The sequence below is a fragment of the Xenopus tropicalis genome, chromosome 6, assembly GCF_000004195.4.
Source record: "Xenopus tropicalis strain Nigerian chromosome 6, UCB_Xtro_10.0, whole genome shotgun sequence".
In the NCBI taxonomy this organism is placed as follows: Eukaryota; Metazoa; Chordata; class Amphibia; order Anura; family Pipidae; genus Xenopus; species Xenopus tropicalis.
This window is the reverse complement of record NC_030682.2, coordinates 53,675,146-53,701,518: the sequence shown is the minus strand read 5'-3', so window position 1 is coordinate 53,701,518 and position 26,373 is coordinate 53,675,146. Positions and strand designations below refer to the sequence as shown.

The following is a 26,373-nucleotide window of genomic DNA, read 5'->3' as shown; positions in this document are numbered from 1 at the left end:
AACTTTTAGCAGGTATTTTCTAATAAAGCATTCAAAATAATAAATGGTGTGCAGGATAGGGCAATTATTGGGGCAGGGTAGAATAGATTTTTTACTTAAAATTTTTTAGTGTTACTTTTCCTTTAAAGGCAAGTGCCTGCAGTTTATATTGTTACAAAACTTCAGTAACAAACACAAAATAAAAAACCAGAAAATAAACCCTTGCACCAGAGCGCTGGCTAAACACAGTTGGCAACCTAACTACAGTTGGGTGGCTTTTCCACCTCCAACTTAACAAAAGAAAGCAAAATCACAGATCATCAGTACCTTTCCCATGCAGCGCAGCTCCTGCTACCTGGAGTCTTTTTAAAAGGCTGTCAGCTGCAGCAATTACCTTGCTGCTAAGATCTGTATTAAAGGGCTGGGTTTGTGATTAATTATTCCATGTTCCAGGGTACCCACTATGCAAAACCCTGGGGAGAAACATATCGTCTAACCCAACTAACCCAGCCACTTCATCTGCTGCCTTGTGTTACATTGTTTGAAATGCAATTCAAACGAGTCACCAGGGCAGAGAGGAGAAAAGTACAAGCATGCACTGCTTCAATATCGCAATTATATATATATATATATATATATATATATATATATATATATATATATATATATATATATATATATATATATACATAACTCAAAAACCATTACAAATATGTAATGAATGTATATTGTACAGTTGCTTAGAATTATGCTTTCTCTTATTAGGCAAAAAATTATTTGTGGGGTTGACATGTCCTTTTAAGGGGTAGTTTTTTAATTATTTAACTTTTTGTTCAGTGGTTTCATTGACATGAAGAATAGGAAAGGACCCCAACAAAAAAAAAAAAATAGCCTTACAGAACTGGGGGTCACTGCCAGGGTCTGTGAACCCACCCACCCCATATGAAAACTGGAAAGAAAATATGAAGACTAACTGAAAAGTTACTGAGAATAGAACATTTTAGAATACACTAGAACCCCCATTTTATTTTATTTTTTTCAGTGGAGCAGAAAAATTGGTTTACTGTATACTAGTGCTAGTGTATTAAGTAAAGTAAATAAATCATTAACCATAACAGGACGTCCCCATACACAGTAAGATCCGCTCGCTTGGCGAGATCGCCAAGAGAGCGGATCTTCCCCCGATATCCCCACCTACGGGTGGGCGATATCGGGGAGCTTGAAGTTATAAAAAAAAAAAAAAGTGAAGGAATGGTCTAGGATCTTCTTTAAAAGGGTATGCAAGCCCCAGGTGCAATCTGTGCCAGAGAGGGTAAGAAGTAGCTACTGCAGGACTAGATCCACAGTTGAGCTGCTCAAAAAGCGAGCTGTAGTTAGAACTGTGTAGCGGAGAAGTAAGAGAGCCCCACCAAGCATTAGGTTAGTGCCCCTAACAATCCTTGGTGTAGTCCTGCTGACTGCCTTATAATTTATCTGAATCTTAAAAAAAAAAAAGAAAACACAGCACTCACAGGATATGCATAAATTGTAAAAAAATAATGCAGTAGGATAACAAAAAAGGGGACCCTGGAAGGACAACTAAAATGGCAACTGATCTATTTATGCAAGAGGAGTAATGACCTGGGGCCCAAGGTTAACAATTAGAATCACTGGGGTTACATTGTCCAATAACGACTAACAAATATTTTTTCAATAGTTTCACTGCCTAGATAAAAAAAAAAAAAATAGGAATTTGACAAGCCAGTTAATAATTAGCTATTTGGTAACAGTAAGCAAATGACAGCTGAACAGATTATCAGGCAACAATAAATAGGCGGGACAGAAAATACAGAGATATTTCTAGATTAAAAGTAGTGGCTCCACTGCCCCACCTACTATTTTCAAAACCATTTATTTCTTTATCAGGTTATGGTACTATCCAAACATTAATCACATATGAAGGTTAGGTTAAATATAACCCAGCAGCAGTTCCTGAGGTGCCTCATTTATGGAAAGAGGAACGAGGAAAATGACAGACTAGGTAATCTCTCTGTGACGATTACAGCAGTACTGTCATGGCAACTGACAAAATGGAAACAAACTATGTCGAAACAAATAACTATCATCCCTTAAAGGGATATTCTTGAGTGTATGTGCATACACACACACATATATAGCATGAAATAATCCATGGCCGGCACACCCTTAAAATTCAAAAAAATTTTTTGAATTTTAAGGATGTGCCGGCCATGGATTATTTCATGCTAAATACTCAGAATTTGGCTGTGCACCCCACAGAATACTAAAGCCTTGGAGTGCAGACACCATCAGGACTGATATATATATATATATATATATATATATATATATATATATATATATATATATATATATATATATTCACACACTATACATAATCTATATATTAAATTACAGTTGGGGGCACATCACCCTTTATAGTCTACAACAGGGGTCCTCAAACTACAGCCCGCGGGGCCGGATACGCCCCCCCCCCCCCGGTCATTAACCTGGCCCCTGCTGCATCCTCACCCCTGGCTACTACCTGTCTGCCTTAGCATGGTCCTTGCTGGACACATCATTAGCATCAGCCGGTGTGACAGGGTGACATGACATGCAGGGGCTGAGGACCATGCTGAGGCAGACTGGTAGTGGCCAGGGGTGAGGGCTGGGAGCCGTAGTTTGAGGACACGTGAACTGGCCCCCTGCTAAAAAAATTTTTAAGGACCCCTGATCTACAGGGTTTCCATGTTAGTTGATGTTACCAGTTTAGTTGCACTAGGGAGTGTTGTTACCCAAGACCCACACGCATACCCCATATAGAATCAACTATGTTCGCAAAATTCCATAAAAATATAATTTTAAGATAAAAACCTAGCATGCAGTCTACACTCAATACTGAGACATTTAAACAACAATAATTATTTCTATTGTTCTTGGCTTAATAAATAGTATGCAGTTTAAATTATGTTGGCTATGCAGCAGAAACCAGTGATTGTGACTTTGTACAGTTGCTTAGTGTACACAGCCTTAAATGATAAGAACTACTAGTTGATAGAGAAGTGAATTTAGTCTTCCCTATACACCACTAATGTACAGCATCAGACTGCTTCCAATTAAGTTAATGTTAATTGAATTTAATTAGCACTGACATTAGGCTGATACGCCGTTATTTGCACAGCAACCTATTCCTATGTATACACAAAGGCAGCTGCCAGACCTAGCGGAAATACGCAGCGTTTTTTACTATTTCGCACTATTAGCACCATGGAAACGGGATTTGCTACGTCACCAGTACTAGGCTGAAAAACGCCATAGTCAGGGGCTGTGTAGCTTCTGCAGCGTTTTTAGGCTGAGAAAATACGCAGCGTAAAAACGCCACGTGCGACATCACCCTTAAGGGTTCATATATAAGAGATGCTTGACAAAGGGGCGGTCCTTGCCTCGAAACGTTGCATTATTCCGCAATAAAGAATTTTAAGGGCAAAGTCCCGTTTGAAGCTCTTGAGTGCCGCTGCCATATGTTTGTTCATAAATAAGAGGACCAGAGCCTTCCTATTTTTGTTTTTACCCTATTAATAACATCTAACAACATTTTTACTGGTCCGGTGGCAACACTAATGCATCTTTCAAAACAAGTTGCAGTCATTTAAAATGGTTTGGGCACTGTACCATAATTGCCAAGGTTTAATAAAAAATACTTTATTACTCTGGTGCAAAAGGATTTCAGTTTTGAAAAGGTCGAGAGAGAGGAGCAGCAAGAGACAAAGGATTTAGGTGGGAGGCAACAGCAAAAGTGGTGTGAAATGGCTGAAGCTTTGTAGATACAGTCAGCTGCAAGAGAGTAAAGGGATATGAAGTTTAAGTGCATGAGAAGTATTTCCAAAGTTCAACAAGTTGGTGGAAGGTTGCAGTAAAATGGGCATGACAAGGGCATGGATGAGTGTTTTATTAATTGCTTGAGATACACGGGCAGATCTTAGCAAAAAAAGGAAAAGAAATGAGTATGCCCTCAGTACTACAGAAGTTTGACTGCGCTGCATTAACTGATTCATGCTTTATTACATATTGCAGTCCCATATGAACTTCATGGATGCATTTCATTGAGCATTTAAACTGGAGCACTTAACAGCAATATAGTGTTACTTATGGTTGCACATTACTCTACAGAGGGATCTGTGTATTTTATAGGAAGTGTGCACACTAACTTTTTCTTTTTTACATATACAAGAAAAATGTATTATGAAATTAAAACAGTATACCAAGTACCAAGAACCAACTGTTTGTGGTTGTGTTACTGAATATAGGAAGTGTCCTTTAACTTCAGGAATTATGAGTATGTGTAGTTAAGGTATGCTATAATAAATTCATGTTTTTATTTTACTGCACTTTTAAAAGAGACTTTTTAAAGCTTAAAACTAATTGTAGAGTGTTGGTAATTTATATTTTGGTTTATGTTGATGCTCATCACCAGCATATGCATGAGTACTTAATCATCATAATCATCCTCACTTGGTCTTAAGAAAGCCTTAGCAATTTTCTTAACTGCTATAACTGTTCAAACAAAAAGAACCTAAAAGCAAAGTTAAATCAAAAATATTCTATTAAACTTGGGAGCAGGTTTTGTCTTTTGCAGACTCCTGAATTTTTTGTTTCTGGTTTCCTTGGTTACAGTCTCCATAAACTACCTCTGAGCACTAAAATCAACAGCCAAAATAGCTTGAGGCCTGTCCAGATTCCCTCACAGATGCAATTCCATCTCGTAGCATGGCAACAGGACAGTCTGTACAAAAGAGTTTGGCCAATAAATTCAGAAAAGAACCCGACAATACAAGTAGGTTCTTCTAAAACTAGTTACATGGTTACATGGGAGGGGTGTGAAATAAATCTCACGCTTAGACTTAATATGGATACAGACATACAAAATACAGTATTTACAAACATAGCAAACATGTACAATATCTGACTTCTGACTTCACTTATTTGAATAAATTTAAAAAGGTACAAAGCTAGAACCTTTCTTAATGGGATTTAAAGATCTACAGTTTTGTAGGATTAGGAAAGGCAAATTGTTGGTAATTAGTAACTCACCCTATGTAACTCCTGGCATATTAAATGCAGCATCTTAATAGAGAGAAAAAAAACACCCCATGACTATATAGTATTAAGGGACCTCTTTATGAAACAGCTGGAAAAGCCAAGAGAAAGCCAAGAGCTCTGGGCAGATACTGAGTGTAAACCTCCACCCTGTGTCTGACTAGCCAAAAGAGATACCCATGTATTTGCCAGTAAAGCTTTCCTAAACCTCACCTATAGTACAGCCAGGCTCTAGCCCTTTGAAATATTACAACCCTAGAGACCCACAATACACTGCAGATATTTTCCAGCAGCACAGACAAAGAGTTGTAAGATGATAGTGTGGTGCAATTGAACATTTTACTTGATTCTAACTCCAAATCCCAAAAACCCAAAAAATGTGCCACTTATTACCACCACTGAATACTCTGCCACTAGCATACATGTCAGATTCTGCTTGTGAGTTTCCATAGTAACATTATATAGGTCACTTTATTCCCATATGGTTGCTGTATATGACATGTATATTCAGTACGTATAAAAGAACCTATCAAAGAGAAAAAAGTGAAAGAATTGTGTGTATGGCAACTGCTGCCTGAAATCACTCACTATAGCAGTCTATTGAAACTAGCAAAGGAAGGATGTAATGCAAGACAGATATAGAGAATTTTTCCAAAAAGCACAGCAACTAGTGAGCTTACCTAAATTGAAATGTAATGTGCACATTTCAGCAATGGTAGCAAGTACATTTTCCAGACAAGGAACACTTAGCCTACAAACACACCCTTTTGTTAATGTTATTTTCTCTTTGTTATTAGTTATCCAAAAACAAAACAGTGATGGTGGTTTCACAAACCAAACAGTTTTACACGCTACAAGGCAGCCATGGCAACATTATTTACTTTAAAGCAAAAAGCAATGTGCGCAACCTAAGCCAGCCATATTACACATACACACACTGCTGCATATGAAAATATGAGCACTAGAAGCATTAGCATGGAAAGGAATTGTCTGGATTTGTTTTGTTTAGTTGGGTAAACACCATTGGGCACATATGAAATCAGCATTTAGCAGTTTTACTGGGGTGAGGTGCAAAATACAACAGAAAAGGAAATAAAACAAACCAACAATAAATTATTTGTGGTGGGGGTGTTACAATTCAAACAGCCCTACTGTGTTATAAGCATTCCTTCCCATGCAGACTCCTGTGGAACTAAAGCTGCCTATAGGCTGTCTAACATCTGCTTAATAAAGCAAATCAACAGTTCATTGGTCCCTTTATAAGACCAAAATGATGGCCTGACAAATCAATATCTGGACAGGGATTGTATACTCAAAGTTTAGGAGCCAGAAGAAAAATGTTAAAAGAAATTGTACACTTACATAAGAAAAAAATGTGACTTGTGTAGTCTTGTGTAGATTTGTATTTTATGGGTATAATAATGGTGAGGTAAGGTGCAAAGTACAAAAAAGGGACAGAAAGCACCCAATTATCTGCACTTTTAACAGCTAGCCTGCAGGTTGTGTTCCTAGAAAGAAATTCAAGCAGTTGAGCCTTGCTCTGTATGCAGCACTGCCTGTACTTGGTGGAGTTGCATACAGAGGGTCTGTATAGGTTGGTTCAACACAAGAACACCCCTTATGGTGAACCCAGTACTTACTAACTGCCCATGGCAGGTATTAAGTACAGAGCTTCCTTGCACCCAATAGTTTTACACGCTGTACCATGCAAGTACCCTAGACTGCTCAAGCACTTGCTCTAGAGGCAGTAGCAAATAAGCCCCTATATAGTAATGAATTCTTTAAGACTGCCCACATAAAATCAGATCAAAACATTTGGGTTGAACTACATGAGATTCTTCAGTTATACAGGTTATTTACATTTACATTTTAATTTACATTAAAAAACAAAACAAAACAACAGATCATGTATGATATATGCTTTCACGTTTATAAAAAAAAAAATGAAAAAAAAAACAGTGAAGGTAATTCACAGAGATGGAGTAAAGTGAAACAGAGGGAAAAATGAATACCCACATTACTCGTAAAAAATTATGTAATGTTCGCAAAAACCCAGGATTGGAGTATTGATTTATTTTGGGATTAACTTGTCAGCTTGTGCTCCATTTTTTATTTATTTGAAGAACCTTTTTAAAACCATACACCAATTTATGGTTTAAAATAAAATGCTTTTTAACAGAGCTGTGGAGTCGGAATCAATGTTCCGACTCCTAATAAATTTAAACTGTAATGAAAAAAAAATACAGTATGTTGCAATGTCCTATTTTACAAATAGTCATAATAAAGTATGTCTCTGGTGTAAGAATAAAGCCCATTATCCCAGTAGTGGTTTCACTAGTATGAAGTCCAACTGAGCTATTATAACCTACCTGTTTTCATTTTTTGTTTAAATTTTAGGTTTAAGGAATGTTTGTAGTTCTATTAATAAATACAATAAAAAGCCACAATGACATAGGCTTAGTAACAGATTTTGGCCCAAACTTGAACAGTATCCTCATCCATGTTGGCAGTGACAGGCTTGGATGGCCAATAGGGAAGTGTGTCAGCTTCCTAGCTCGTAGTTCTTTGGTTTGTTCCCCAAAGCAGACACCATCAACATATGGCTTATAAATTATTAAGATTTGGAAGTGATGAAATGTCTTGTTTGTTGTGTTCTTTCATTTAACATAGAAGATACATTAGTAAATTAAAAACAGAAAAGTCGGAGTCAGAGTCGAAGGAACCATAAATTGATGAGTCAAAGGATGTATGTACCGACTCCACAGCCCTGCTTTCAAAAAACATTTCAGTTCCAAGTATTGTACTGTACATGGGTTAAAACTACATGTGCCAACCTCATGTTATATAAAATTGAAATTCACTATTCAAATACTAAAGAATTTGTTGGGAGTTCTTTAAGGAATTACTTCAATAATATGAAACTGAAGTAAAATTTGACTGTTAGAACAATTGACGTGTTGGCATTATTACCAACATTTCTTTACCTTAATAATGTCCATTTTATAAAAGTGGGTCAGAAATGTTGTACATTACATTTTAGCCTTCTATACCAGCCCAAAAAACCCACAATCCTTTAGCAGTGAAGATCTGTGCCTCCAAAAATGCTATGTACACTTTAACCCTAAATGCCACAGGCATTTTACAAAACATACCCCAGACATGCATTATAATTACTACAGAAAATGGATAATGAGCATATAAAACACCAAAAAGCCAGTATAATTACTAAATAAAATAGTGCCCCCTATTTTTGGACACCCATAACTGCATATATAGAATATAAATGTCACAATATAAGGCTGATTAGTAATTAATACAGATAATTAACTACATGGCAGCTCTGAAACCAGTGATAATAATCAGCCCTGCAGCATCAGTTTATATGACAGGCCAACCTCATTTTCTGAATGATGATGTGGATGACCCCCAAGCTTAGCTTCTCAACTGGTGCCTAAAGCACACTCAGCATGTGAGTGTTCAAGACACTTTCCAAGATGGGGAGCTCCTATGACAACTGTAAAGTCCTGGATCATTGCTGCTATCGAGATGCTGAACCTTTAGGCCAGTGCAGTAAGATTGTTATATAAAATATGGCATTTTTAGCCATATTCATTTTAGGGTTTTGTTCTCCTTTCTAAGATGGAGTAAACAATTTGCAGCTGTATGAAAATTAAGATTTGACTTCTCTACAACTCCAGTTTTGGTCTGTTATGAATTTCCCACTACACCTGAAGAAGCAGCAAGACTGTTTATAGCGAACACCTGGCATCCACGATGTATAAAAATGCACAGGAAAGCTTTTATGAGTAGGCACTCTGTTTTTAATTAATCTCCATGGTCACCTTCCAAAACAATAAGGGACACTTGACTAATTAGCAGCATGACCCAAAATCCATAGAGTGGCTTACTGACAGATGCAACAATTAAAGAAAAGCTGCACCACTTGCACAACTAAAACTATATCCTTTTTTTATATAGTTACATATTTATATATGCCTAAACATGTACACATGTATGTTTGTGGAGTGTGACAGATAAAAGTATTCCCTGGTTTTAGCGAACAATTATTGACCATTCAGTTCTAACTTTGTGCATTAGGGCAATATGGTGCTGAAACACCTCTATTGGCACAAAGAACTTGATGGCTTGCACAAAGTTTGTTGGCAGACTGGTGACCAGGTACATTTGGTACATCTTACCATCTGAAAATAAATAATTTAAAAAAAGTAAAATAAAAAACTCCAGAGCTGTGACAAGAAATACGGCACCTTACATTTATATGCATAAAGGCAAATACGCAGTGATAAGTAAGGTGTGATGGGGGCGATGGCTGATATAGTAAATTGCACACTTTAGGGTTGTGGCACACAGGGATATTAGTCGCCATGCGATAAATCTCCTTTGTTGCGGGTGACTAATCTCCCCAAAATGTCATCCCACCAGCTAAAATGTAAATCACCGGTGGGATGGCATGTGCAGCGCCGCAATCGCAATCCCACCAGCGATTTACATTCTAGCCGGTGGGATGGCATGGGGAGATTTGTCGCGCGGCGACTAATCGCCCCGTCTGCCACGACCCTTAAGGACAGCACTGTTTATGTGACCAGATCAAAATGTAAACAGATCCCCTGGCAACCAGTATGGTAAATACAGGCCCTGGTTTAATTATTCAGATTAGGTGAGTTGCCCATTATCTATATGGTAAACTACTTTCTCTCTACAAACTGTTGGTGGGTGCTAGCTATTTATGAACAATGGCTATACTGCAGTGAACTAAAAGCTTTGGTCTTAAGGGAAAAAGGCAAGGTGTAATCACAGTTCTTACCAAAGAATTGATATATAGTCTAATACAGATTACAGATTACACACCCTGAGCAATTTATTGTGGAATTACTGCTGATGGCCTGCTAGATAGCTCAAGATAATGCTTATAATTATGTGATCTCCATTGTTCATTGCTGTTTCTTAGAGAAGCTATCAAGATAACTTGAGTCAGAAGACGGCACGAAAAGGTACAATAACTTTGAACCCATTTGCTCTGTAGCACACACCCATGTATATCACCTGTACTATAAATAAAGCAGTGGTGATTTTGCAATCAAAATCATAATATTGCCACCAGTACATTTACTTTTAGAAAAAATGCTTGCCAGAGAACTACCTGGGTCTGCAGGCTGCACTTATTTTAGACATGTGCTTCATGTCACTGACAGTGAGTGGTACACAAAACCAGCCTGCACTGGAAAGTAAGTGGTTGGTAAATAAGGCAATATCTTTAATTGTCCAGCGCTCCTCTCTACCGTATAAACTCTGTAAACCAGGCTGCTGACTTTCTAACCTGCTTAAGCATGGCAACATACAATCCATCTATTATAACAGTCACTCTGTGACAAATTTAGTATAGCTTGGGCTGGTGTTGAGTAGGAGCCGAAACAGCAGCTGATGAGCAAAGTATCAAGCAATGTATTCAACTGTAACAGTTTTGGAAGTCAGGGGAAACAAGCTTACTGAGCTGAATTAGGAAAGATGAGATGGGGAAACTTCATTTGAATTTGTTTTTAACTAAAAGAAGCCTACCACCGAAAAACTTGTTTGCAATAATGAAATTGTAATTCTCAGTAACTTTACAATATACAGTGGTGTGAAAAACTATTTGCCCCCTTCCTGATTTCTTATTCTTTTGCATGTTTGTCACACAAAATGTTTCTGATCATCAAACACATTTAACTATTAGTCAAAGATAACACAAGTAAACACAAAATGCAGTTTTTAAACGAGGGTTTTTATTATTTAGGGAGAAACAAAATCCAAACCTACATGGCCCTGTGTGAAAAAGTAATTGCCCCCTGAACCTAATAACTGGTTGGGCCACCCTTAGCAGCAATAACTGCAATCAAGCGTTTGCGATAACTTGCAACGAGTCTTTTACAGCGCTCTGGAGGAATTTTGGCCCGCTCATCTTTGCAGAATTGTTGTAATTCAGCTTTATTTGAGGGTTTTCTAGCATGAACTGCCTTTTTAAGGTCATGCCACAACATCTCAATAGGATTCAGGTCAGGACTTTGACTAGGCCACTCCAAAGTCTTCATTTTGTTTTTCTTCAGCCATTCAGAGGTGGATTTGCTGGTGTGTTTTGGGTCATTGTCCTGCTGCAGCACCCAAGATCGCTTCAGCTTGAGTTGACGAACAGATGGCCGGACATTCTCCTTCAGGATTTTTTGGTAGACAGTAGAATTCATGGTTCCATCTATCACAGCAAGCCTTCCAGGTCCTGAAGCAGCAAAACAACCCCAGACCATCACACTACCACCACCATATTTTACTGTTGGTATGATGTTCTTTTTCTGAAATGCTGTGTTACTTTTACGCCAGATGTAACGGGACACGCACCTTCCAAAAAGTTCAACTTTTGTCTCGTCGGTCCACAAGGTATTTTCTCAAAAGTCTTGGCAATCATTGAGATGTTTTTTAGCAAAATTGAGACGAGCCATAATGTTCTTTTTGCTTAAAAGTGGTTTGCGCCTTGGAAATCTGCCATGCAGGCCGTTTTTGCCCAGTCTCTTTCTTATGGTGGAGTCGTGAACACTGACCTTAATTGAGGCAAGTGAGGCCTGCAGTTCTTTAGATGTTGTCCTGGGGTCTTTTGTGGCCTCTCGGATGAGTTGTCTCTGCGCTCTTGGGGTAATTTTGGTCGGCCAGCCACTCCTGGGAAGGTTCACCACTGTTCCATGTTTTTGCCATTTGTGGATAATGGCTCTCACTGTGGTTCGCTGGAGTCCCAAAGCTTTAGAAATGGCTTTATAACCTTTACCAGACTGATAGATCTCAATTACTTTTGTTCTCATTTGTTCCTCAATTTCTTTGGATCTTGGCATGATGTCTAGCTTTTGAGGTGCTTTTGGTCTACTTCTCTGTGTCAGGTAGCTCCTATTTAAGTGATTTCTTGATTGAAACAGGTGTGGCAGTAATCAGGCCTGGGGGTGACTACAGAAATTGAACTCAGGTGTGATAAACCACAGTTAAGTTATTTTTTAACAAGGGGGGCAATCACTTTTTCACACAGGGCCATGTAGATTTGGAGTTTTTTTTCTCCCTTAATAACGTAAACCTTCATTTAAAAACTGCATTTTGTGTTCAATTATGTTATCTTTGACTAATAGTTAACGGTTTTTGATGAGCAGAAACATTTAAGTGTGACAAACATGCAAAAGAATAAGAAATCAGGAAGGGGGCAAATAGTTTTTCACACCACTGTACATGAATTAAAAATTTCAATGGTTGCTGGTAAATGTAATTACTATTAAAAACAGCATGTTTACATTAGCTGCACTTCTGAAAAAAATGTTGCTAGCCTGCTCATTAACAGACTTGGAAGAGAACTGATCCCTTTTACAACTTATAACTACCTTTGTAAATAACTTTTGACCTTTGTGATCAATGCATATTGGAAAGTTGTTTAGAATGACATTTCCTTTCATTAAGCCTAATAACACAAACAGATTTTAGGTGGAGAAGCCATTTAACAAACAAGAATAGCTGAATTCGCTTGGTGGTGCCAATATGTTAGGCATCCCAGAGTGAATTCAGTCACTAGGTTTATTCCCTGGGATACTGTTCCTTTTAGGAAAAAAAACTTGCAATGGCCTAGGGAAGTTTCTTCTGCAGCTCCATGCCATTAACTTATCTTGTGTTCACAGCCAAACCTCAGTTAGACTTTGGTACCATGGTACTGTGCACATCTGCAGTAGCTTGAAGTTAAAAATAAAAGCAAGTTCTGCTCCTTTTAGGAAAAAAAACACACTTACCTAGGGGTACAAACCTACCAGTGGCACAACTGCCACTACCAAAGAGGGGCATGAACAATCACTATGGTTCCACCAGCTCCCCCATCCCTTGCTGTCACAAATGACAGGGTGCGGGGGGTAGTTAAGGGTGCAAGCTCCCCCCCCCCCATTATGGTGGAGGCACATAGATTATTTTTAGCTGTGGGGCACTGCTACTAGTGACTGAATTCACTGGGGTGTCCAACATATTGGCAACCCTAGTGAATTCAAGTTTTTCTGTGCTTTAAACTTTAGTAAATGGTAAAAATGGAAAGGAATTAAAAAAAATGTATAATTGTGGTGTACTATTTGAAACTAGTGAAGGTGACCTTTCATTTAAAAAATCCCAACCACTAGTGTATTAACAACAATGGTTAGTTGTTTTTCCAGAACAACTAAGTCCAAAGTGGCATTTTATCAATGTTTGTTTGAAGGATTAGCAAGCCAAAAGGAGAAACAGGGGGTAAAATCCTGGAATCTTTTCCATCTCTAACCTAGATGGAAGAAGTGGAATAAAAACCCAACTCTATATCTGCTACAAAAAAACAAGATCCAAGTGTAGTAAAAAAAATGATTTAATTTTTAGCTTAGTTACTGAAAAACATGTGTGTCTGTGTCTGTGTGTGTGTGTGTGTGTGTGTGTGTGTGTGTGTGTGTGTGTGTGTGTGTGTGTGTGTGTGTGTGTGTGTGTGTGTGTGTGTGTGTGTGTGTGTGTGTGTATGTATATATATGTATATATATATGTATATATATATATATATATATATATATGTATATATATATGTATATATATATATATGTATATATATATATATATATATATATATATGTATATATATATGTATATATATATATATATATGTATATATATATGTATATATATATATATATATATATATATATATATATGTATATATATATGTATATATATATATATATATATATATATATGTATATATATATATATGTATATATATATGTATATATATATATATGTATATATATGTATATATATATATATATATATATATATATATATACACACACAAACACACAGCTACTAATATACCTACACTACAAATTTACATGCCAAAAAGCTGATCAAGCACAACTAACAATAGTTACAGCCACTCTTACCATAATTAAAATGTTGATTGCACAATAATAATGTAATTTATAATTGATGACAGTAATAGTTTATTGCTGTAGTAAGTGGCCGTTTGTAAACTGGGAATACCTGCAGGTTCAGTTGCAGGTCTCCGCTACTGCAGCTTATATTATTTTTGCTTTATAAAGCATAATGCATTTAAAAAGGTTTAATATTTTATAGGTATTAATTTCAAATATCTTCAGTTCAAACTTTAAAGTTCAACAAAGTACAATCAGCATACACTTCTCAGTGTACCATAGGCGCATGCTAAATGTGAGGCCACTTATTATGAGGAACAGGGTTAAGGCATATAAAGAGTGGAGGTAAAATTCTAAAAAACTCTCATAACCCCTTCATTACATTTAACAGAGATAAGTTAAACATAATTATAGTAATAAAGTTGTGATTTGACAGAATAAACTGAAGACCGATTTGGTGTGGCATAACAAAATTTGCAAGGTGTTCAGCAAAGAAATCTGGTAAACTGTAATATTATACAAAAGAAATGAAGTTTGCCAATTGGTATTTAACTTTTAAATTATTTGCATTTTTATTCTTCTAAACCCAACCTAAACTTTGAATTTCAGTCTGGCTGCTGTTACCTGACCCAAGCAACCTGATAAACTCTGACCTGCAGAACAACATTTTTATACAATAAAACAAAAATGGCCAATTGTCTTCAAGGTTCAAGGTGATCTTTCCTCTAATATAATTTTTCTTTCAGCATTAAAAATATTACTGGTGCTTTTTAGCAGTATGGTCACAGACTCTCATGCACCAAAACCAAAAGCAGCAGAGAAGCACACAGCTCAGCATTTTATTACACCATGATGAACATGAGGGAATAAAGGACAAACTTTGGCAACCATATCCAGGGTCAGTTTAATACATGTATAGGATCCATTATCCAGAATGCTTAGGACCCTGCTATAATTTGGATCATATCTTAAGTCTGCTAAGAAGTACAAACTACTGTTTTATTACAGAGAAAAGGGAAATAATTTTCAAAAGTTAGAATAATTTGTTTTAAATGGAGTCTAAGGGACATGGCCTTCCTATAATTCAGAGCTTTCTGGATAATAGGTTTCTGTAATAGGGATCCCATAGCCATATTATTTTTAAACACAGAAAAAAAAAAAAAAAAAAAGACTACATTAATCTGTCTTTTAATTTTACCTTCTTCCACAAAGTCCAGCTGGTCAGAAGCATCTTCATAACTTGTTTCCTGCTCATTCTCACAGTCACACTCATAACTCTCTTCTTCAGTCAGTGGCTCAAAATAGGACATTATTAGAATAGCAATTGTAAGCAATCCCAGGGCTGGCCGAGGTACAATGAATGGAAATCCCGTTTCTTAGCACAGAGAGATAATGACTTGGTAGCCCCTTGAGGCCACATTGGTGGCACAGCAAGAGGACAGGGGAGCCCCACTTGCGGGGCAGCATCCCCAGCTGCTCACATAGTTAGGATGAAACGCTATAGTGCACAAAGCTCTGACACTACTGACACAGGAACCAGGAGGGACCAGGGTTACTCCCACGTCATAAACTGCACCTGTACTATCCCTCTCTAGGCATTTTTTTAGCTTGTAAAATCCAAACAACCTGCCTTGATTAGCAACCCAATTTTATGGAAACAATGGCTGCATTCCTTCAGCAGCAATCCTTGTAAACAAATAAATGCTAAAGGCTTTGCTCTCCCCTAACTGCAGCGTGAATGGTAGCTCCCAGTTTCATAGCAACTGCAGCAAGGAAGTGTTGGCTGATACTACTACACCTAAAGAGGGTGGGACTGCAGGTTACATCTCAATGATTCATTAACCCTGCGAGCTACACACAGAAAGACACGTTCCACAGCACTGCTGTATTGTATTAGACAGGACTATAGCTCTGACAAGACTGCCGGTCGTCTGCCTCTATCATTAAAATGGTAGCATATCTGAAAATGAACATTTATAATGGGGTAGACAGCAATATTGTAAGACATTCTACAATTACCCCTTTTTTAATTACTTGTGGGTTGTTGTTTTTTTTTTTTAATATAATTACATTTTTTGATCACTCAGGCTTGGAACTACAACTGGTAACAGGTTGCTAGGGCTCAAATACATTAGTAACCAGGCACTAATTTGAATGTCAGAATGGAAGATCAATATGATTGGTTGTTAAAATAATAAGCAATTACAAAATAGTATATTAATAATACATAAAAATGCACGCTGAGTGTGTCAGAGATACATATAATTTTTAACACTATTAAAGGGAAAGGAAAGGTAAAAACTAAGTAAGCTTTATCAGAAAGGTCTATGTAAATACAGCCATAAGCACACACAAAAAACGCTGCACTGAGTTTTCAGTCAAAAGAAACATGATTTCTTGTCTCTTTGTTTTTCCTGTGCCAGAGTCTGTGCAGCTCTCTCCACTCTCCTGCTCCCCCCTCCCCCAAGAATGCTAAGAACTCTATCCCCCCCTTCAAAATGTGTGGTCTGAGTCAATCAGCAGGAAGCTTCCTCATAGTCTTACACACTGTGCATGTACACTGGTCTTGGTGCAGGAGCGTGGCATTATGGGAATTTTCTTTACAGTGCTAAGCGTTTTTTTTTTTCCTTGGAGGCTTCTGATCATCTGAACAGGACATTTATGGGGAGACTTTAGGGCACTATTAAGAGAACTGAAGGTATGCCTGCAGCTTGAGATTAACTCTTTATTAGCCTTTCCTTCTCCTTTAAGTGTGTATTTGTGAGTTCAACATGCATCTCTCTTTACGTTCATAAAAATGCAGGAAGTTACATTTGAAAAACAAACATGGGATGTTTAGCACAGCTACGTTAAGATCTTTAATGACAACACACTTTATTTATTCTTATTCCAGATAATCTCAGAACACCCTGAATGTGCCAGTCAAACAGGAATTAACAATGGCACATTTGACAGGCTAAGAGCTAAGGTAAGCATACAGTTCCACATGCGCACTTTCACTTGCATCTCAATATCATACCAGACTGTAGCATCAGCAGAACATAAATGTTTTCTTGGCATTGTTTATTCTGTAGCATACATGCTGCCATGTAAGATCAATTGCCCGCAGGTAATCTCTGCTACTCTCTATGTGGGACATTACTCTTAGGGTTACTGGGGTGACTAGTCCCTCTGTGGGACATTACCCTAACATAAAGCCAAGTTCCCTCCTGCAGGCAACTTCAGATTTTAAAAAACCGAGGCGGTGAGTAGGCCTTTCCACTAGCAATTCCCTTTGTTGCCGATGTAAAGGCATTTTGGAAAGATTAGTTGCCCACGGCCGTAGAGATCTATCACAGGCGACTAACCTTTTCCTTGGACACTAACCTTATATTATCATCTGACCTTCCAACAACCTTATGTTTTTTGTCCATTAGCATATTGCATAGGTGCTTCTAATGGTAAAGGAGAAGGAAAGGTTAAAACTAAGTAAGCTTTATCAGAAAGGTCTATGTAAATACAGCCATAAGCATTTACGGAAACGCTGCACTAAGTCCTCTATCAAAAGAAACCGGATTTTTTGTCTCTGTCTCTGTAATTCTTGTGCCAAAGTCTAGGCAGTGCTCTCCTCTCTCCTGCTCCCCTTCCCTCAAGAATGCTAAGAACTCCTTCCCCTCCCTTAGAAATGCGTGATCTGAGCCAGTCAGCAAGAAGCTTCTTCACAGTCTTACAAACTGGGCATGTACAGCAGTCTTAGTCTTGGTGCAGGAGCGTGGCATTATGGGAATTTTCTTTACATAGCTCAGCATTTTTTTGGCGGGCTTCTGATCATCTGAACAGGAGAAATATGGGCAGCTGCCTGCAGCTTGAGATTAACTCTTTATTAGCCTTTCCTTCTCCTTTAAAAAGTGACCTTATGTGGCAGCATGTATGCTACAGATGTATGTATGCAAACAGGTAGGGGAGATCAGAACATTGCATGCCCCAACATACCCTTTATTCACTACAGTGCAACCTTAAATATATATATATGGTTACAAAATAGCACTGGCAAAATCTAGTTTCTTATTCCTTGCTGAAAAATCCACATATACTGTATATACCAACCGTAGCATACATATATAAATGCTCAAACTGGAGAAAAACCAAGGGTACATACAGCATTTTGGGGCTACACTGCATTTTTTTTTTTATAAAAAAAACAAATTGCATTCATGGCACTTGGCCCTTCCCAAACTACAGTCAGAAACATTAATGCATACTGCCCTACAACACAGGCGTATATGTGCCTACTGAACATGCGCACATATTTTACTCTGCGCCTGCACAGTGGACTGGCCTCAGTGTGGAAGAGGCAAGCAAAAGCATCAAACATCATTAACCATCCTTGCACAGAGCTGCTGGTTTACACACTGGGAAACACACAAGCTCTAAGCAATAATTAAGTCACATGGGAAGAAAATAGATTATGCGTCCTTCAGTTGTCCTTTATGTCCTCTCACAACTTAAATATATATCTTCATAAGGGTGCTCTCCAAATCCTAGCAACAGCTGGGTGTCAGATTCAATACGGGGCATATAAAGAAAAGAATAATTGGCACTCCAGGGGCTTGTTCCAAATAGAAAAAAATGGATGTATTATAATGACAATGTTTCAGGCTGCCAAAACATTGGAGATTTTTTGACAGATATAGGTCTTTTGGATGATTGGAGCATCAAGACCAGTCGTCTTTACTGAAAGATAACTTGATGCTCGCCACAGCTCATGTAAGATCCAGTGATGTGGGGGTCACAAGTTTCCTGACCCACCACCACCAAGGCCCAATATTTATGGAGCACCTGACCTGCCCCCTAGCAATAAAACAGCTGGGTAGGGACAGAGTGTATCACTGAAGGGGGACAGGGAATGGTTGATTATGTCACCAACAGTTTGGGGTCATGAAGGATGTTTGGCTTGAAACCTGCCCATAACACACTACCAGTTACCCCCTTGGATCCATGGATTTCAGGCCAACCTGAAAATTAGTTGTGAGACTGTAAATGTTCTGTGCCTTAAATCTTTTTTAAGCCTAGTTTTCCCTTATAAAACAAAGCATCTGCTGATAAATATGAGTTCTTATCCAAACAATGTTTTTTAGCCCTCAGTTTTCTCCCCATCCCACTTGTGAGTTCTACAGGTGTGCAAGGGGAAGGGTATTCCATAATTTAATTTTTCAGACTCCCATTACACAACACAATAAGAATGTTGACTCCTTGCTACCCTTACCGCTTTATGCATAGAGAATGTGTATTAAACAGAGCCTTCCTAGTGTGTGCTCATTCTCTTTGCAGGTTGAGGGCACTAGGTGCCTAGCTGCAGATATCTTTATATTTACCCTTCCTTCACCAGACACAGGAAGTGGAACTGGTAAGAGAATGTTTTTCTTAAGATGTATCACTATATAGCAGGTTTGTAAGAACCTGTATTACATTTTGCACAAAAAAAACTGCATAAAAAGGAAAATTTGTTGATGCAGAGCATATTTTTTTTTTATTGTTTTTATATTACCTCATAAGTGTTTATGCCGCTGGCACCTACAGGAAGGGGAGAGAGATTTCAGTGATGTCACTGAAGTCTTCACACTGCTGTAGGCTCTGCCAGCACCATATCTCAGAGAAGCAAGCAGGGATCTGGGAATTTAGATATGCAGTAAGTACTTAAAAAGAATGCCTTTAGACTTACTTTTAATTTATATCAACCTTTCATTGCCCTTTAAGGTACCACCATCATAATGCAACATATTTAAGAATAAGAGTAAGAAAATGAATGAGCAGAACTCTTTAAATTAAGCAATCCAGGTAAAAACTTTACACAGGAAAGGCAGCTAGCTGGTTTTGTACTTTTTATAACCGGATAGCATGAGACAGTCCTGTCAGACAGTTTTAGTACCAGTGACTTTATTTGGGAGACTAACCATGTTCTTGAAGGGGCTTGCAAGGGACCATAACATGGATTGTACATGATGAGATTTCTTTCAGCTGACATCACAGATAATCTCACTGTGTATGAGCAAATAGGACACAGCAAAAGGCTGGCTCATTTGCTTTATTTCTGACGACTGACTCAAGAAGCTGCTTAAAAACACAATTTTTCCCAGAAGCTATGCCAACAGATATAATACAAACATAAGTATCACAATATAGAAGCAGAGCATAAAATATCTGGGAGGAATGTCCTTTTGTTACAATCAACGCCAACATTACTCTAAAGCAGGCATGGAATAGATGATTTCTCTGCAACACTCTGCAGTCTTGCTCCTGCAACTTTCCAATATGTTACATCAGCTTCTATTTACAGAACAGTCTCAAGACCCCACAAATTCATTTCAATAGCATTTGATAAATGAAAAGATAATCTATTGTTTTTCTTTTGGCTAAGGAGCCTTGGCCTTCTGTCTGTCAAAAGTTACAGAAAGAAATCAAGTCTGACACTTCTGACATTTCATGAGGTCTGTTATGAAAACAAGTCACCTGTATCTGTTTAACACACACAATAATGAATCATAAAGAAATCAAAGTTCCATAAAACATATTGGTACAGCATGGGAGAGTTTCAGTCCCCATCACCCCACCCTCTCACTGCATAAAAGTGAACATGCGTTAGTTTACATTTCATTCACTTAAACAGGATTTATATCTATCAGTTCTGCACATTACATAGTTATTTCTAAGATTATATATAAAATACAAGTCCATTTCACACTTTGACAGCATTTAAATGATTTGCTGCGTGTTCAGAGCCATGTGCTATTAAAGCAGTCTCCCAAAATCTCACTAGTTAAATTAAATCACTGGGTAACAGCACCAGGCAGGCAACATCCTTACCATCTGCACAATCCTCATAGCACCAGTCCAGCGCGTAGTAATCCTCCTCGATGAATTTCTGCATAGTCAGTGTCCCTTAATAAAACCAAGAATGGCCTTTCCACTCTGTTTTCAGAGGCCAGGTGAAACACAGCCAAGCCAGCATGCTTTTACCATGACCCACAATGCAAACAGGGGCACAGAATGCTGATGCTGCATGGTGCACATAGGAATTAAATAAGAAATTGAAGGAATTCTGCAGTAGACAGCATTGGCAGCATGTTCAGATTAAGGAGCGCTGTGGAATCATCTTGGATGGGAGTTGACACGGCTGCCCTATCAATAAGCTCAGACACTGACGTCAGGGGCACACACCACCAACAAATGCCTGCAGCTTTGCTTTTTGATACTAATCTGGTCCCTGTACATCACTGAGACTACAGGTTACCATGGAGACTGGCTGGCCAGGAAATGATGCCGAGGCATGTGAGTGCTGACTTTCAGGGAGCCAGTATTAAACAGAGGGAGGCAATACAAACTCCCATTACCCTTAAGCCCTTGTGATTAAGCCCTTTTTTGGGAGGGGAGGGTGGCAGTTATAAGCATTTTCCTTTACAAACATATGGATATAAAAGGTAAGTTATATATTGCTTAACCCAGTGGTGCATGTCACACACTTGCAGCCTTCATAGTTTCATATTAGGGGTGTTGGATCTATTATATGAAACGCTTGGGACTTTGTGGATAAGGGTTTTTACCATAATTTGCATCAAAAAACACAAGTCTTGTGTTTGTTGGCGGATTTCAGGTGTGCTTGCCTGCGATAGGGCGGATTAAATGCTTCAGGGTGCAGGTACAACTAGAATATTTTTTAAGCAAAAGGGTAGATTGTCAGCCTGTGTGCTGGGAAAGAATCCTGCATGACATGGTCCTAAAAATATTCGTGTTATTTTCTTTTTATTTGATACAAGATTTGATTATAACTGTAAAAAGCAGCTCTAATTACCAATATCTGTGTAGTGGGCAAATGTATCTTAGTTACCAAAATTAATGATTGCCATATAAAGGTAAAGCGATTATCTTTGTTTGTTGCAAAGGCTTGGAAACAATGCAATACTGTGGGAAATCCCTATTACATCCATCCTTCATTTACATTTGTTTCTTCTTTTTAGAAGAATTGTAATCCTTTTAATTTCTCTTCCGAGGCTTATAGGTATATAATTTCTTTCCTGACCTCCCTCTTTGCTTCCTACCAGTTTTGTTTAGATGACATACGGGTGTGGTAGAAACAACTGTTTGGTAGTCCTTTTTTGCTGAACACACCTTTCAGCCTACATGCCAACCAGTGTCTGTAGAAGATGACATTCTATTGACTAGTGATGTCAGCCACCATATTAGGTCCAAAACATTTAAACTTTAAGAGGCTTAAGCATGAATGTGCTATACTCCCGCTTCTTAAGAAAAGTAACACTAAGGAGCAGCATCCACTATGCGACGATCGATTAATCGAGCCTAGCCCGACTCCTTCCTATACAGAAAGAAGGCTAAGCTCGATCAATCCATTATTGCATAGTGGATGCTGCTCCTTCCTTCGCCGTATCGCTGTAGTTCAATTGACAGGAAGCCAAGTTTTAGCAGGTATTTTCTATTAAAGCATTTAAAATACTAAGTGGTTTGCAGGATAGGGCAGTTATTGGTGCAGGGTACAATAGCTTTTTTACTTAAAAAATGTTAATGTTACTTTTCCTTTAACCTTAAACTGCTAACCCCCATGCACTTAGCAAAAATACTATTATTGGGTTTAGGCATGCATTCAAAAAAATATCCATCCATCACAAAGTGCATTGTAAATAATGGGAGCTGTATAAATAATGGTAATTGTTTTTTCATTTCTGTAATACTGTAGAGTAAAGTTGTTGTCATGCTTACAAATATTCTATATTATGTATAACGTACATTTTCTCTAGTTACAGACAGAAGCTGCAGTCGCTGTAAGAGTTACCTGTATTTAATATATGGCAAGGCAGGTGTATTTCAGTGGCATGCTGGCGAACTATTTCCTAAATACTTGCAACTCTACCATCTACCATCTATACAAGTAAAATATATTACTCATATTAACATATTGCCTTAAACAATACATAGTATTGATCTGTGGGTTGAACTGCAACCCTTGGGACCCACAGGTTTACCCTTACGGCAGATGAGTTAGGGTTGAAATATGGGTGACCACTGCGGGTTGGGTGTGCGTTAGACTGGGGAAGCACATTCTTCCTTTGTTCACGACATTTCCCTGTCTTGGAACTTAAGTACTTGCTGGGTGTGGGTCCTACAGTGGCATATTAGGGTCGGGTGCAGGTTGAGGTTTTTCTGACTTGCATCTGTACATCACTAATACATATATTACATATATTTAATATAATACATATATTTAATGTTCATCTTAAATAATTTGCATACTCAGAGATATCATTGGAGGGGCAAATGGCATAATGTAACATTGTGCCTTATAATAAATATATAATTATATACTTATATATAATTATTGTGCTCAGGTTTGGCCTACATCAGCTAAGGCATCCAACTTAGGGATATGTGCACCAACATACTGGCAAACTCTGGCAAAGTCAGAATGGCAAGGCCAGGGATTATCGTGGGAAATACAACCATCCTGCTTCAGAAGGGCCAAACAATTGAATACTATATGACAATATATATGGCTAACAGTCTGAATAACAGAATGGAAAATATTAACATAAGACAACAAAAAAATAATTTATCATACTAAAAATGGATACAATTGTAAACTGATATTGAATATACAGGCATGGCAACCTTGACTCACTCAAGGACAAAGGACTGGAAGACGCAATGCAGACACTGAAAGACTGCATCCTTTAAGTGCAGCTATAGATATCAGTTAAGTAATGCAAGAGAAATGACTTAGCCCATGATCCAAGACATTCATATCTTCTTATCAGTTACTTTATTTAGCCACTACTTGAGCAATTAAACAGGGAATTCAGCATGTCTTAATACAATGTTAATTTAGTCACTTTGCTGCTAGGTAATAAAAATTTTACACAAATAACTTAAATGTAAACTTTCAATTAACAGTAGTTAAAGCTTTGGTTGAACTACATGTCACACAACTCTACCACTCATTAACTGTTCTGCTTTGAACACAAGATGTTCTTTCATTCGCAGAATTGTATTTCACCTTTTCATTAGTGAGAATAGCTGCAATCAAATGGAGCTGCTTCAGCATACTTATCTACAAGATAGGTTGCACTGTAGGGGTGGAGACTGTATATTTTAAGAAAGCCTTCCCCTTTCACACATGGCATAACAGCACACCGTAGGGTTTATACATAATGCAATAAGCTTGCATCTAGTAATTCATACACTGATGTGTGTACATTTATAGAGTAAAGAAATCTTTTTTTTTGTACAAAGTAATCACAGGTCAATATTTTGGTAGGTAAATACATTGGCTGCAACCGGTTCCTGATTAAATTCATCATAAAGAATAAACTTTTTAAATCCCCAAAACAACCCCAAGATGACATAGCTCTCACCCTACATCAAGTCTGATTTTCTTTTTTAAGAGAAGCTGAAGCATGCTGCAGGAACCAGTCACTTCTTTATCTAGTGTCAGGCTCCACCCCCTTAAGTATACTGAGCCTTTATTCTCCTCTAAATAGGAAGTTGGTCACAGAGTCTACTGTACATGCTTTCTGCTCCAATGGAAATCAATTAGGTATGCACAGAAGACAGCTCTTTGACCAGCTTCCTATTGAAATGAGAAGGGAGGCTCAGTATACTAATGGAGGCAGACCTTTATATATTAGATAAGGAAGTTACTGGTTTCTGCAGCATGTTTCAGCTTCTGCCTTAGAAAGAACATCATATTCAATGCTGGGAGTGAGCCATGTCATTTTGAGGGCTGTTTAGAATTGTTTTAGGGATTTATAAAATAAAAAGGATTCCTCATCTCTATTAGATAATAGAGACCTTAACTTGTCATGCTTCCAAACATTTTGAAAATGCAAAGAGGGATAAAAAGAAATGCTGTGCATTGAGCAGGGAAATTTTGACCACTCCCATTTTTGTTACCACATCCCCTTAATACCCCTCCCATCTGACTAAATTTCTGGGGGTTTTAGGGTCTTGTTTCATGTGTTATTACAGTTTTGCTTAAAAAGCTGAAATTACCCTTTAAGCTGCAAGTCTCAGTTCTCCCATGAGACCTGTTTATTGTATCTAAGTGCAGGTGTGGCTTGTTAACTTTCTGGGCTCTCTGCCAAAGGCCCACTTATTTAATTAAATGTGAGAAACAATGTATCTAAGTGCAGGTATAGCTTGTTCAGATTTCTGTGCTCTCTGCCAAAAGCTACCTTTTAATTAAGTTTGTATCTTTTTTAGAGTTCAGTGCAGGAGATCCAAGGGAAATGAGGGAATTTTCAGTAAGAATCCAGGACTGTGGGTTGAGCCATTAAAAGAAGGACTGTCCTGCAAAAATCGGGACAGTTGGGAGCTATGGATTGTAAACTCCACTGAAAAATCTTCTTAAAGGAAAATGAGTCAAAATTAACAGGCTATACCACTTATTAGTTCTCTTTGAGTAAAGGTAGATCGCTATAGTTAGGGCTCACCAAAGAGAAGATCTAAGTAGTTATTCAAATTTTAAAGTTTCAGCTCGTTTAACCCATCGGCGTCGCCATGTTGAAAGAGGTATTGCTTCTCCTGCTCGCTCACAGCTCGATAGTACGCATGCGCAAATTCTGCCCGCAGCTCCGTGTAAATGTAAAGGAATCGAGCGTTGTCATAGCAACAAGATGCTTTGATTCCTATTGGCTGGGGGGCGGGCTAACTGTAATCAGGGTGACGCGGCTGCAAAGAAAAGGAAAGGGGTATTCAAATAAAGCATGCGCAGTAGCAGTGATACCGCTGGAATGCGACTCTCCTGTGCCAGCGGCAGCGGTGTGGGAATATGCGAGATTTTGACTACATTACCCAGCCCTGTGACTTTGGTTGTACAAGCAGTGCGTTTACATCTCAAAGAAAGAAGGGACACAGGATCCACTCTGCACAGCAGGTTTTATACAGAATGCCTTTCTTTTCAGCCACTAATGTTTATTAACCTTTCGTTGTCCTTTAAAGTACTGCGGAATGTCGGCACTGCATAAATAAAATAAAATCATAAGCCCAGTATTAAGTGTTTGTGTAAATAGCAAGACCCTTTGTTTAGGGTTAGTTGAAAAAAATATTTTTTAGAAGTCATTACAAATAATGTATCCTATGATTTCCCTATGCATACATTTATTGGGCCTGGTAATAATTAATAGATGATGCCATACAAAGTGTTCTTTTAATGATATTCTGTTTATGCGCATGGATATTTTTCCGATTCTGTACCGATAAAACGTTGACCACAGATGGCTGGGTAGTTTTTTGTTGCACCATATTACATATACTAAAATAATTTTTGACTCTAACTTTTTATATGTACAATCATCGGTGGTAG

General features: G+C 38.0%; 1 protein-coding gene across 9 annotated transcripts in view; it reads right to left on the bottom strand.

Moving 5' to 3' along the window:
* trak1 (trafficking protein, kinesin binding 1) overlaps nt 1–26,373 on the bottom strand; it is a 128,850-nt gene that overhangs the window by 42,008 nt on the left and 60,469 nt on the right. The window contains exon 1 of one of the 9 annotated variants that reach the window (XM_031903199.1): nt 20,868–20,997. In XM_031903199.1, the coding sequence (XP_031759059.1) occupies nt 20,868–20,931 (64 nt within the window). In that variant the 5' untranslated portion in view covers nt 20,932–20,997. 9 annotated transcript variants of the gene reach the window in all.